This window comes from Peromyscus leucopus, chromosome 7 (genome assembly GCF_004664715.2).
Source record: "Peromyscus leucopus breed LL Stock chromosome 7, UCI_PerLeu_2.1, whole genome shotgun sequence".
NCBI classification, from domain to species: domain Eukaryota; kingdom Metazoa; phylum Chordata; class Mammalia; order Rodentia; family Cricetidae; genus Peromyscus; species Peromyscus leucopus.
The window spans coordinates 19,272,773-19,287,817 of record NC_051069.1 but is presented as its reverse complement, the minus strand read 5'-3'; the positions used below and the strand labels follow the sequence as shown (position 1 = coordinate 19,287,817).

At 39.6% G+C, this 15,045-nt stretch overlaps 1 protein-coding gene across 1 annotated transcript in view; it reads right to left on the bottom strand.

The window, feature by feature from the left end:
* Positions 1–15,045, bottom strand: part of Cul5 (cullin 5) — a 47,076-nt gene that overhangs the window by 24,683 nt on the left and 7,348 nt on the right. The window contains exons 3-7 of the mRNA XM_028864968.2: positions 12,708–12,807; positions 10,488–10,661; positions 7,289–7,430; positions 5,598–5,743; positions 5,435–5,515 (exon numbers count right to left, since the gene is read on the bottom strand). Of these exons, the coding sequence (XP_028720801.1) occupies positions 5,435–5,515; positions 5,598–5,743; positions 7,289–7,430; positions 10,488–10,661; positions 12,708–12,807 (643 nt within the window). The remainder of the gene's footprint in view (positions 1–5,434; positions 5,516–5,597; positions 5,744–7,288; positions 7,431–10,487; positions 10,662–12,707; positions 12,808–15,045) is intronic.

Sequence of the window (15,045 nt, the reverse complement as noted above, 5' to 3'; positions counted from 1 at the left end):
AAGATCCATAACAATTCAGGTTAGTTTGGAATAACACAGCAATTTGTATATGGGTTATACCCTTTCTTCAGCAGTCTCTTTTCAGGGAGATTCCATCCTAAGAGAGTGCAAAGCATGAAGATGTATTTGTAGGATGATAAAAAGAAATAGGCATTAAGGATATCCCAGCAAACCCTTCTTGTAAGAAACTATAAAGAATGAAAAACTAGTTCAATAGAAAACTGGGTAGCTATATGTTACAGAACCATGGAAGTCAACATGTATGTACAACATCATAAACTTTTAAATGCTAGAGTACAGGAAGAGAAGAAAAGAGAGTAGGGATGGAAGGAAAGAGGTAAAGAAGGGCTGGAGAGATGGCTCAGAGGTTAAGAGTACTTAGTGGCTGCTCTTCCAGAGGTCCTGAGTTCAGTTACTGCAGCCACATGGTGGCTCACAACCATCTAGAATGAGATCTGGTGCCCTCTTCTGGCGAGCAAGGATACATGCAGGCAGAACACTATACATAATAAATAATTTTTTTTTTTAAAGGAGGAAAAGAAAAGAAATGAAGCAAACGAGTACAATAAAATGAAACATAGAATCTGGAGGTAGAACATTCACTATGACATTACTTCTCAATGAAGACAACTGAGGGCCCTGCTCAGTGACAGTGTTTGCCTAGCATGTACGAGGGCACAGGTTTGATCTTCAGCACCTCTAGAAAACACACAAAGGTGTGTGAGAGAGGTTGGATGTGCTACAGAGCCTGGTGCTTCAGTTTGGTCCTTGGAACTCATATAGCAGAAAAAGAACCAATTTCTGCAAGCTATCCGAACCTCCACATGCATGCTGTGTGGCACATGTGCTCCTATACATAGACACACGTAAACATAAAGAAGAGAATTAACTACATAACATGAAAGGTTTTTTTGCTCCAATTATGGTAAAGATCCTATCTATTAAAAAATTCACTTAGAAAACCATTTACACCAGGCAAAAAAAAGGGGGGCTCCTAGATTTCTTTTCTTGCTTCAAGTGAGTCTCATCCTGTACCAAGAAATTCAGATTGATGGCAGGAGACAAGATCAACTCAAAAAAATCAGTAGCCCACAAATGATAAAAGGGCTGAGAAAGAAGTCAGAGAAACATCACCCTTTACAATAGCCACAAATAATATAAAATACCTTGGGATAACACTAAACAAGTGAAGGACCTTTTTGATAAGAACTTTAAATCTCTAAAGAAAGAAATTGAAGAAGATATCAGAAAATGGAAGGATCTCCCATGCTCATGGATAGGTAGGATTAACATAGTAAAAATGGCAATCTTACCAAAAGCAATCTACAGATTCAATGCAATCCCCATCAAAATCCAAACACAATTCTTCACAGACTTGGAAAGAAAAATACTCAACTTCATATGGAAAAACAAAAGACCCAGGATAGCTAAAAGAATCCTATACGATAAAGCAACCCTTGGAGGCATCACCATCCCTGACCTCAAGCTCTACTATAGAGCTATAGTAATAAAAACAGCTTGGTACTGGTATAAAAACCAACATACAGACCAATGGAATCGAATTGAAGACCCTGACATTAATCCATGCACATATGAACACCTGGTTTTTGACAAAGGAGCCAAAACTATACAATGGAACAAAGAAAGTATCTTCAACAAATGGTGCTGGCATAACTGGATGTCAAAATGTAAAAGATTACAAATAGATCCATATCTGTCACCATGCACAAAACTCAAGTCCAAGTGGATCAAAGACCTAAACATAAATCCAGTTACACTAAACTTAGAAAAGAAAATAGGAAGCACTCTTGAACGCATTGGCACCGGAGACCATTTCCTAAATAAAACACCAACAGCACAGACCCTGAGCACAACAATTAATAAATGGGACCTCTCGAAACTGAGAAGCTTTTGCAGGGCAAAAGACACAGTCAATAAGACAAAAAGACAGCCAACAGAATGGGAAAAGATCTTCACCAACCCCACATCTGACAGAGGATTGATCTCCCTCCACAATATATAAAGAACTCAAGAAACTAGACATCAAAGAACTGAACAGTCCAATTAAAAAATGGGCTAAAGAGCTAAACAGAGAATTCACAAAACAAGAACTACAAATGGCTGAAAGACATTTAAAGAAATGCTCAACATCCTTAATCATCAGAGAAATGCAAATCAAAACGACTCTGAGATACCACCTTACACCTGTTAGAATGGCTACGATCAAAAACACCAATGACAACCAATGTTGGAGAGGATGTGGAGCAAAGGGAACACTCCTCCACTGTTGGTGGGAATGTAAACTCGTACAACCACTGTGGAAATCAGTATGGCGGTTTCTCAGAAAATTAGGAATCGAACTACCTCAAGACCCAGCCATCCCACTCTTGGGCATATACCCAAGGAATGCTGATTCATACCATAAAGATACATGCTCAGCTATGTTCATAGCAGCACTATTTGTAATAGCCAGAACCTGGAAAACAACCTAGATGCCCAGCAACGGAAGAATGGATGAAAAAAATGTGGTACATATACACAATGGAGTACTACTCAACAGAGAAAAACAATGAAAGCATGAAATTTGCAGGCAAATGGATGGAACTAGAAAAAATCATCCTGAGTGAGGTAACCCAAACCCAGAAAGACAGTTATAGTATGTACTCACTCATAGGTGGATTCTAGATATAAAATAAAGAACAATCAGACCACAACCCATAGAACCATAGAGGCTATATATATAGCATGGAGGTCCCTAGGATGACTGTGGCTTATAATAAATTTCAGTTTTACTCAATTATTGAAAAAAAAATTGCCAAGCAAATGGAAACACATGAACTATGAACCAAAGGCTGAGGGGCCCCCAGCTGGATCAGGCCCTCTGAATAGGTGAGACAGTTGACTGGCTTGATCAGTTTGGGAGGCAACTAGGCAGTGGGACCAAGTCCTGTGCTCATTGCATGAGTTGGCTGTTTGAAACCTGGAGCTTATGCAGGGACACTTGGCTCAGTCTGGGAGGAAGGGACTGGACCTCCCTGGACTGAGTCTACCAGGTTGATCGCAGTCCTCGGGGGAGGACTTGTCCTGGAGGAGGTGGGAATGGAGGGTGGGCTGGGGGTAAGGGAGGGCGTGGGAGGGGGGAGAATAGGGGAACCCATGGCTGATATGTAGAACTGAATGGTATTGTAAAATAATATATATATATATATATAAATATATATAAAGAAATTCAGATTGAGAGGCCATTTAGACCGCTTTTATATTTCTTCTCTATCATCTACCAAAGTACTATATACATAGTTGATCCTAAATACATACTTACTATGTGACAAGCATCCTGAATGGAAAGGACAGTGATAAACCACCTCTCTCACCGTGGATTCCCTTTCTGTCTCCATTTGCTAGCTTCCATTAAGAAAGAAACTTTGTCAAATGCCATCAACTCTGTATTTGTTTCCCTGAGATGAGCACAAGTTCTAAATCCATAGCAAACTCTCCCCAGGGGGCCTCAAGGTGAAACATTTTATCAATGTGCTTAATGTTGAACCCTCTGCTACACCAGGACTAAACCCTTCGAGGAAAGGCTTCCTCCATGAGCAAAGCTGGCACTTGAAAAGCCCTACAGAGGGAATGCATTTAAGGGTCTGTGAAGTGAAAGATGAGACAAGAAGGCTAAGTGAGAGAGTAGGTCTGTCTTTTAAAGGAATTCCTTTATTTACAAAGTTAATTCTACTCCATAACAATTTGTTTTGCCTCAGTTGTATAATAAGAGTTAAATAACTTTTAGTTAAGTTTTCCTTAATTAATTCTTAAGACAATTCTCTGATGCTCCAGCTTAAGATCTTTTCCACCATGGTAATTAATGGCATCTGCTTCATTTCTAAACAACACAACCTCAATCTTCATTCATGTTCATCATTATGTTCTTTCTGTGGGGGATTTTGGGGGATACAGATCAAACCCAGGGCCTTTTTTTTTTTCCTTTCGGGAGAGGATTTCTCTGTGTAACAGCCCTAGCTGTCCTGGAACTCACTCTGTAGACCAGGTTGGCCTTGAACTCAGAGATCTGCCTGCCTCTGCCTCCCATGTGCTGGGATTAAAGGCATGTACCACCACTGCCTGGCTAACCCAGGGCCTTTAACATACTGAAATACTGAAGGTTAAGGTGTATTTAATAATTTATAAATTACTGTATTTGCCTATTTGAGTTTTTTTCTTTAAGTTGTGTGTATGTCTATGTATGTAAATGTCATAATACATGTGTGGAAATCAGAGGACAACTTTCAGAAGTCAGTTCTCATCTTCTACCTTGCTAAGGTAGAAACACTTGTTTTTGTGTCCATACATTGTACTCCAGGCTAGCTGGCCCCAAAGCTTCCTAGGGATTCTCCTGCCTCTGTCTTAGGAGTGGTGGAATTACAGGTGAGTGACAGTGAACCTGGCATTTTACATGGATTTTGGAACATGAACTCAGATCATGAAAGCTTCGTTCATTTTAACTAACAGTGAGTCATTTCCCTGGCATTTACACTTGGCTTTCTGTAACAGCACACTTCACTTGCAGAGCAAGCACTGCACTCACTGAGCCACCCCAGCAGGCCACGAGGAGTAAGTTTGATCAGGGAGTACCTATTCATGGCCCTTTCTTCTGAATAAGCCCAGGCCTGGCTACAAATTTCTATTAAAATTTTCTATAAACAACCATTGAAGTAAGTTATAGCTCAACTTTTTACCTTTTCGTTGTATCAAAAGTACTTTAACTACTAAAATCCATATAATACAAATCATGAACAAGTAGCCTTCTCCAGGAAAAAACAGGGTCAAAGATTCTACTCAGTGTGATATCTGTTCCAAGAATAAAACTAGCATGACTATCAATTAAGGTGCAAGAATTCAAAAGATCATGAGTAAAATCTCACTGATAAGCCTTTTTAGATATGTACAGAAAATGTGTTTTTTATACAAATAAACTACTTAAGGAGCATGACTGAAGATTAAATACTGTACATTACACACAATAAAGACTAGAAAGTTCAGAATAAGACACCTTTGCAGATGTATTTTTCTCACTGGAGAAGAGTATTCTAACCAATTATCAATACTAGTTACAGACATAACAAAGAGCAGTGTGGGAAGCTGGAGAGATGGCTCAGCAGTTGTGAGCACTGTCTGCTCTTCCAGCGAGTTCAGGCTTGATTCCCAGCATCCACATGTTGAGTCACAAGCACCCCCAACTCTAGTTCCAGGAATCCAAGACCCTCTTCTGACATCCCCAGGTACCATATACACAGTACACATACATACATACAGGCAAACTACTCAAACACAAGAAATGAAAAAATGAACAAGAGGTGATGTCATTTGTGTCTGCATTTGTCATTCCTATGGTACAGACTTTAGACAATCCCAGAAGGTACACAATCACATTACTTACTGCTTCAACAGAGTTACATTCTCGTCTTGTTTCTAAGTAACGGAGTGCTCTTTTTTCTTCTTCTTTTAATTTAGCATCTGCCTGTCCAGAAGCAAAATAGCAATCATTTTAAGAATATCAGGAGCCTAGCTGAAATTATGAAATGCAATGAATTCTGACTTACATATTTCATGTAATTCTGCACACCATTTTGCTGTAAATATGAGGGTGCCTGTGTTCTATAAAATCTCTCTGTTGAATCCGAGTATGCCTTCTCAAAATTATCCCTGTAGATCTTAAGCTTGTCCTCAGGATTAGAACAAAGGTTAACTGAAACACAGAATATAAAGTTGTTTTAATTATTTGACTATGAAAGATGAGTAACATACTGAGGTATGGTTATGAGTCTAGAAAAGTTCCAAAGATCATAGCACATAGTAGTACAGTAACAAATATTATAGTCATGTGGAATATTATTTTTTAAGAGCCTGCCTTCTAAACTGATGATCAAGAAGCCATCCACAGAACAGATGGCATTTTAATGGAATCTTCAGGAATAAAAAAGGATTTTCAAAGTCAGGATAAGAAGCACAAAAGCACGTGTTCTGACCAAGCTGTCTAATAGGATGATAAGGGAAGGACAGTATGGAAAGCCTCAAATGTGAATTTACATGAGATGCCCCTAAAAAGGGTAAGAAGTAAAGGACTGATGTGATGGTTCAGATAAAGGCATTTGCTGTGAAGCCTCATAGCTTGAATCAATCCCTGATACCCACATGGCAGGAAGAACTGACTCCTACAAGTCATTCTCTGACCTACATACATGTCCACACACAAGTAAACAAAAACAAAATAAAATTGAGGGAAAAAATGCTAGGGCTATAGTTCATTAGCAGAGGGAAGGCATCGCATGTATGAGGCACTAGGTTTAATTTCCAGTGTGGAAAAAAAAATTACTTTTAAGAAGATTGTTTCAAAGCCGGGCAGCAATGGTGCACACTTTTAATCCCAGCACTCAAGAGGCAGAGCCAGGTGGATCTGTGAGTTCAAGGCCAGCCTGGTCTACAGAGTGAGATCCAGGACAGGCACCAAAACAAAGAAACCCTGTCTCAAAAAGCCAAAAAAAAAAAAAAAAAAAAAAAAAAAAATCATTTCAAAAGTTAGATGTAGAATTTAAAGAGGTCTAAACCAGTGGCAGATGAAATGAAAAGGAACAATTTCAAAGATAATACTAAAGAATATCTAAAGGCCTAACTAAAACATAGCAACAACAGGGAAAAACCATTTAAAAATGACTAAACTATCCTTTACTGAGGATAATTTCATGTGAGATATACTACATTCAGTAAAACGAAGCATTAGTAAGACACTCAGGCAAATTATGCCAGGGAGGCACAATTACTATGAATAACTAAATGTGAGGATACAACCTAGTCTGGAAATCAGGATGGTCTCCATGAGAAAATGAAGAATGAGTCTGGAGGTGAGGAGGCACTGGCTAAGTCAAAGGAAAGAAAGTATCTGATTGAACAGGACAGACAACATCATTGTTAGAAGCTGAGAAGGCAGAGAATGTATACAGAAAAGTTAACTTCTGAAAACATCAACACAGAACAATGTTATCTTTTATGAGGTAGGTTGCAATTATATTTCTCTAGTAGTTTAGGAACCTGAAAGTTTTTAGCCAAGAAGTCAATGATGAGGAAATGACAAAATTTGAATTTAGCAGGTTTCTTTGACACAGAGTAATTCCCATTTGTATACTGTTAAAATAAAAAAGTACACAGTACAAGAAGTAGATGTGAGACTGGCAGGACTATGTCTATATCCTAATATTCTAGGAGGGAAATGTGATTACAAAAGTTGAGAACATACCGTAGGACTCTCGCACTCCTATGACCAGCTGAGAATCAAAGGCTTCACCTAATCTCTCAGCGTGCACCAGCTTCATTGCACTATCCTGAAGTCTGTTTTTTATATTTGAAAAAATTGACTCATTCCATGTATCAAGCATAAGCTGGGAAAGTAAGAAAATATGGCATCATTTTTGGTTATTGACATGTCAAGCATCACACACAAGTTTCAGGACAAATGGTAGAAAAGGAAATCCTACTACTAGGTCTGGATTGTTGAATGCTTTAAGAAGTCACTATTTAGCATAATAGTAAAGAACTGGGACTGGCATATTGATACACACCTTTAATCTGAGCACTCAGAGGCAGAGGCAGGCAGATCTCTGTGAGTTCGAGGGTAGCCTAGTCTACACAGTGATTTTCAGGACAGTCAAGACTACAAAGAGAAACCATCTGAAAAACACAAACAAACAAAAAAACTATTGCTTCAGAATGGAATTTGGATTCCAGCTCTAAACTATGTTTAGAATGCTCACATGCATGCCTGGCAAGCCATCTTAATAAAAATATATGCACAGCTACCTATTAGTTGTCTATCAAAATTATAAAGTACACACTAGTAAATAAAGATCGATGCTGCCAGTAACTCTGTCAGACATTTATTAGGAACAGTAAGAACGGTGATAAGAAGGGTGAACAATTCCGTACTTCTCTTCATGTACCTGCAACTGAACTATGTAATGCCGACAGAACTGAAGCAGGAACTACCATGATCTCCTCTTTAGATGTAAGAGCTGGGGGCCCAGTAGGCAGCACTAACATACTCACATCTGAATATGACAAATATGGTCCAAGAAATGATGCTCATTTTACTTAGTAAGTCTCACAACAAATTAAAAAAATGGTAATAATGAAAGAAATAACAACAACTAAAAGAGGACAAGATAATGGGGCTACAAGTTAAATAGCATCTTCAAAGGTTTTTTGCCTTTAAAGAGAAAATGTTTCAATTTGCAGCTATTTCTAGCACTGAAAAACCATGTACATCTAATTTTACAGTATTCCCATATAAAGTAAATTCTAAGAGTAGGATGGGATGGTAATACCCAGATTTATTTATTTATTACACATACAGTGTTTTGTCTACATGCCAGAAGAGGGCACCAGATCTCATTACAGATGCTTGTGAGCCACCATGTGGTTGCTGGGGATTGAACTCAGGTCCTCTGGAAGAACAGCCAGTGCTCTTAACCTCTGAGCCACCTCTCCAGCCTGACCACACAATTTTAATGTTGGTCTCTTAACATAACCATCACAGTAAACAGTACTTGAAGTTCAAATGGCAGTTTTCTTCCTTTCATTAAGCCTGAGGATGTAGCTCAGTGGTAGAGCTTATGAACGCCTTACGCTCTCACACAATATACACTCTAGTTCCATTCATTGCTCATTAGTAGGAAAGTGGTTGGGAAATGAGTACGGCAATAAAAAAAAAAAAAAAAAAAAAAAACAATTTAGAGTTGAAAGGAAGCTTGGGACACTCAGGGAGAGTCTTTGTCCATTAAAGTATAGTTAGTTACCAGGCACAAGTTTTAAATTAGAAAACATGCAATATATAAAAATAAGCACAGTACATACTAAGCTTAAACAACCAGCACAAAAAACTATAAAGATGACAGCTGGTTAGCTACAATTAAACACAAAGTTAGAAGATAATCTAATGAAAGGGTTTTTTAAAACAGAAAACAAGTAATTAATTCTCAGGAAAATAAAGTACAAAGAAACACAGGGAAAAAAGGTACTGAAGATAAAACTAGGAAAAGTTAAAAAGAAAAAGGAAGAACTGAGGAGGTAATGTTTGAAAACAGAGTTATAGCTTAAAACCACATAAAAGGATAAAAGTTGGAGCACGTAAAGGGGTTGGTCCTGCAGACCCAAAGCTGCAGGACCTCCACAACACAGGGCTACAACAGGACAGCCAGGAGGAGCCCCAGTGAGGGCCCAGCATCAACAGTGTGGCAGAGACCAGAGGCCTTGGCCAGACCAATGACTCCATATATGGATAAAAGGGTTTCTGTGACTGTGTCACACTACAGCTCCCATACCAGAGTTCTCCTTCTCTTTTTTTCTCTTAAATTTTATTTAGTTTTATTTTGTAGGGGAGGAGCAAGGACAGAGGGTGGATATGAAGGAAGGGGAAATGAGTGGGATCCAGCTGCATGATGTGAAAGACACAAAGAATAAAAAGAAAAGTTTAATTAAAAAAAAAAAAGAAAGAAAGAAAGAGAGAGAGAGAGAGAGAGAGAGAGAGAGAGAAAGAAAGAAAGAAAGAAAGAAAGAGAGAGAGAGAGAGAGAAAGAAAGAAAGAAAGAAAGAAAGGAAAAGAAATGGGGCTGGAGAGATGGCTCAGAGGTTAAGAGCACTGACTGCTCTTCCAGAGGTCCTGAGTTCAATTCCCAGCAACCACATGGTGGCTCACAACCGTCTGTAATGAGATCTGGCGCCTTCCTCTGTATACATAATAAATAAATAAATCTTTAAAAAAAAAAAAAAAAGAAATGAAATGAAAGTATAGGAAAAGCCTACAAAGAGAGAGCTGAAGCTAAAATTTATGAAAGAAATTGTCTCATTAAAAATAAATTAGGCTGGGCAGTGGTGGCGCACGCCTTTAATCCCAGCACTCGGGAAGCAGAGCCAGGCGGATCTCTGTGAGTTCGAGGCCACCTTGGGCTACCAAGTGAGTCCCAGGAAAGGCGCAAAGCTACACAGAGAAACCCTGTCTTGAAAAACCAAAATAAATAAATAAATAAATAAAAATAAATAAATAAATAAATAAATACATAAATTAGTAGGGTTGGGGATTTAGCTCAGTGGTAGAGCGCTTGCCTAGCAAGCGCAAGGCCCTGGGTTCAGTCCTCAGCTCAAAAAAAAAAAAAAAAAAAAGCAGCAAATAGACTTTGCAAACAAAAATAAATAAGTAAACAATCCTAGCCGGTTGGTGGTAGTGCAGGCCTTTGATCCCAACACTTGGGAGGCAGAGGCAGGAGGATCTCTGGGAGGCCAGCCTGGTCTATAGGGTGAGTTCCAGGACAGCCAGAGTTGTTACACAGAAAAACCCTGATGGCTCCAAAGAACTATGTGTGAAGGAGCAAAGCCTGTGTAAATTATTATGAAGTACCTTCTTTCTGAAGAAATTTAGGAAAACAATGGGGTAAGAGACATACCTTTCTAACAATACTATCTTCCATATTTGACTTTTTATTGCTTTGTTTGCCCAGTAAAGTAACCTCTAGTTGACAAAAAGGTTTTGGTAAAATATCACATTGTGTGAAGAATTTTCGCCATTCAACAATATATGCCTTTAGCAAAGCTGTGTCATCTTGATGGCTCAGGACACGCTGAAAAACAAAATTGTAACAATTTGAAATAGACTTAAATAAAAATGCCTTGAAAATAATAAAGCAAAGCAATAATTTTAAAATGAGTTATTGTACAAACCATTTAAGAGAAACTAAACACATCCTACATCTTCTGTACATCAATGTTCACAGCCATATTATCCAAAACAATCAAAAGTAAATCTAATCTGGGCAGTGGTGGCCCATGCTTTTTTTTTTTTTTTTTTTTTTTTTTTTCTTTTTTCGAGACAGGGTTTCTCTGTGTAGCTTTGTGCCATTTCCTGGAACTCACTTGGTAGTCCAGGCTGGCCTCGAACTCACAGAGATCAGCCTGGCTCTGCCTCCCGAGTGCTGGGATTAAAGGCGTGAGCCACCACCGCCCAGCCAGGTGGCCCACGCTTTTAATTAATCCCAGAACTGGGGAGGCAGAAGCAGGTAGACCTGAGTTCATGGCAGCCTGATCTACAATGCAAGTTCCAAGATGGCAAGGGCTAGCTACACAGAGAAACCCTGTCTCGTAAACTAAAAACAAATTTACTACAACAAAAGTAGTAAATGTTAGGGCCTATTCCTGCTGAAGGATAGAGGTACACAACAGAATTGTACTCGGTCAGAATGGAGCACATTGGTGAAGACCAGTTATAAATGATCACAGTTTATTTAATGCCAAGAACAGACAAGTTCAGGGGTAGAAAAGTCATGGTTTACTGGCAAACAAGGTTTGAGAAGAGAGGTAATAGGGAGTGACTGCTAGCAGTACTGGGTTTCTTCCTTCAGAGGGTGACGAAATAGTCTGGAATTAGTGGCTGGTGCTCTATGAATAAACTAAACCTCTCTGCAGTATACACTTGAAATGGGGTTCTTGGTTTGTCTCTTCCTCCTTCCTTTTTTTAAGGCAGGGTCCCATTATGTATCCTTGGCTGGCCTGAACTCACTCTGTGGTACAGATTGACTTCCCACACAAAGATAAACCTGCCCCTGCCTCCTAAGTGCTGGAATTAAAGGTATGTGCTACCACATCCAGTTAAGAGAGTAAATCTTGTGACATGCAAATTTTTGTCTTAGAAGGAGCTACAAATGGTGCCAAGGTCATACTTAGAGCCTAAACACAGCAGGGGCAGGTAGATCTCTGAGAGTTCATGGTCAACCTAATCTGTATAATGTATACCAGGATAGCCAGGGCTATGAAGAGACTGTCTTAAAAAAACAAAACAACTAGTTCTTTCACTGGCCTGGAACTTGCCAAGTAAGCTAGCCTGGCTGGCCAGAGTTCCAGGGATCTATTTGTCTCTACTTCTCCAATGCTGAGATGACAAATAAATGCCACCATGATCAGCTTGTTATTATTGCTGTGATTATTTGTGTGTAGGGAATGGGTACATACTACAGCATACATGTGTGGTTGGGTATGTGTCTGCATACATGAGTGCTGGTGTCCACACAGGTTAGAAACACTGGATCCCCTGGAGGTAGAGTTACAGCAGTTATGAGTGTTTGGTATTGGGTGCTGGGTGCTGAGCTTGTCCTCTACAAAAGCAGTGTATGTTCTTAAGCACTGAGCCATCTCTCTAGCACCAGATACAGTTTTTGTTTGTTTTCTTTCTTCTTTTACTCAAAGACAGGGTTTCTCTGTGCAACAGTCTTAGCTGTCCTGGAACTCTCTTTGTAGACCAGGCTGGCCTTGAACTCACTGAGATCCACCTGCCTCTGCCTCCTGAGTGCTGGGATTAAAGATATGGGCCACCACCACCTGGCAAGATATATAGTTTTTAAAAGCAATCCAAGGGGCTAGGCACAGTGGTGTACACCTTTAATCCTAGCCGAGGCCAGCCTGGTCTACAGAGTGAGTTTGAGAACAGCCAGAGTTACAGTGAGACCCTGTCTCAAAATCAACCAACCAAAACGAACAAAGAAGCCTAAGGATGGGGATGTGGCTCACTGATGAGTACATGCTTATTAACTAAGCATTTAAGGCTCTGAAATTGATGTTGAACACCAACAAGTTAAAAAAAATGTAAAATAAGGATGGGAACATGCACTACTTACTGCCTGTGCTTGCTTAATAAACTCAAGAATATCTTCTTTTAAAGCCTGATGAATTTTTGATGAGCCTTTCTCATCCCAGAGACAGACTGCATGTACATCCCTGTAAAAGTAAAGCAGGTGGGCAAACATCAGTAGTGCGACAGCAACTGAGACAAAGGCTTCATTTTAAGTTCTCCATTGGTACAGTGCTACAGTTCCCATGGACAAATAATAGTGCTAACCCTTTCACAAGAACCAAGTACTCTTTGCAAGCTATCTCAAACAGGTAACTGTTTCTATTATTTCCATTGTTTACTGTTTGCTTTTTTTTTTTTTTCTTTTTCTTCCCTAGACAGGGTTTCTCTGGGTGGTCCTGGCTGTCCTAGAACTCAAGAGAGACCCACCAGCCTCTGCCTCCAAAGTGCTGAGATTAAAGGTGGGTGTGTGCCACCACCACCTAGCTGCTTTCCTTAATTCTCTATTTGTTAGATAAAAATTCATTATAAAAGTATGTCTCTAGGGCTGGAGAGATGGTCCAGAGGTTAAGAGCACTGGCTGTTCTTCCAGAGGTCCTGAGTTCAATTCCCAGCAACCACATGGTGGCTCACAGTCATCTGTAGTGAGATCTGGTGCCCTCTTCTGGCCTGCAGGCATACATGCAGAAGGAACACTATATATAATAAATCTTTAAAAATTTAAATTTAAAATAAAAAAAAAGTATGTCTCTGTCTTCTAATCTCTATCCCCAAAATTAATTGCTATCAATTTTGATTAGCCCAGAGTGTGGTACATGCCTGTAGTCCCAGCACTGGGAGGCAGAGAGAGGAGGACCAAACCAAGAAAGCTTGCCCAGCCAGTCAATTTAGTTGAACTGGTGAGCTCCAGGTTTAATAAGTAAAGACTTTATTATTTATTTTCTTCTACCTTCTGTTATAATCTTTGATCTAAAAAGCCAACAGAGGAAGGCAAGGCATCCAAAGTCTATCTTTGGCCTCTGCATACACATACATGTGAGATATATGCACACATATATGAACACACACGTACACACCATTTCTGTGGATCAAACTCAGGTTCTCATGCTTGCACAGTAAGCAATGGATATACTGAGTCCTCTCCCTAGTCACTGACTATATTTGATTTTTCCCTATTCTACTACTTGGTAATTGATCTGGTATGGTTAAGGATGTACTAATACTCAATGTTTTGGATTTTTGTTTGTTTGGTTGGTTTTGAGATAGGTTTTCTTTGTGTAGCTCTGGGTGTCCTGGAACTTGTTCTATAGACGTGGCTGGCCTCAAACTCTCCAAAGTGCTGGAATTAAATGCATGCACCACCATCACCCAACAATATTTTATGTTTCTTGTAACTTAGGGTCTTTTCCTGTTGCAACATAAACCTATTCAGAGAAGTTTTGAAGTTTGGAGATTTCATCCTGACCGATTCATAAACACACCATGTTTTTTCTAGTTAAGTTGCAAAGCTATCTTTTCTATTTAAAAAAAAAAAAATGCTCTGCTCTTCTCAGTTCTGAATGAATTAAAAAAAAAAAACTGAAGTTCATTACTGAATAGGGTACACTGATTTTATATGAGAAAAATAAATACAGCACCTGGAAGACACAAGTTCAAGAGAAAGATCATCACGCCCTGCTTTTCATAGTTATTGCTGAATGCTTCCCCTTAAAGGAAAATGGCCAGAAACTGGAAAAGGAAAGCTGCTGTGTGCTTTCGACTGAGACTGCAAGCACACAATCATACGGCCTGGCGCTGACTGAGACAGCTGGGATAGGCCCCATTTCTTTCTGCACTTGCATGCACAGCACTTGCAGATAGATTTCCACCTCAGTGGTGACAGGTAAGCTTCAGACAGGGACAGCACAGGAGCCTGAGGTCCCTGCCTGCGCTCAATTAGCTGGCTGAAGTAACTGGGACGCCCAAGGTGAGGGGTTCCACAACACCGATAGGCTTTGCTTGCTATAGCCTAACAACTTAAATATCTTTGTTTACAGTGGTAAAATGTGTCCTCTGGAATTAAATATGCTTGTGTACATTCCTTACCTAACCAAAGACACTAACTACCTCAGCCCTGGAAGCCTTTCAGGGTTGCTTAAACTGTGCCTGAATTAATGCTTCAGGCTCTGGGATTAAACCAGGGTCTGGGTCATGTTAAGCAAATACCACTGAGGTACATCTATAGACCAAAAGTTAGTTGTTTTCTTTTTTTGTTGTTGTTTGAGACAAGGTTTCTCTGTGTAGTTTGGGTGTCTGTCCTGGATCTTGCTCGAACTCACAGAGATCTGCCTAATCTCTGCTGGGATTAAAGGCGTGTACCACAGCTGCCCAGCTCAAAAGTTACC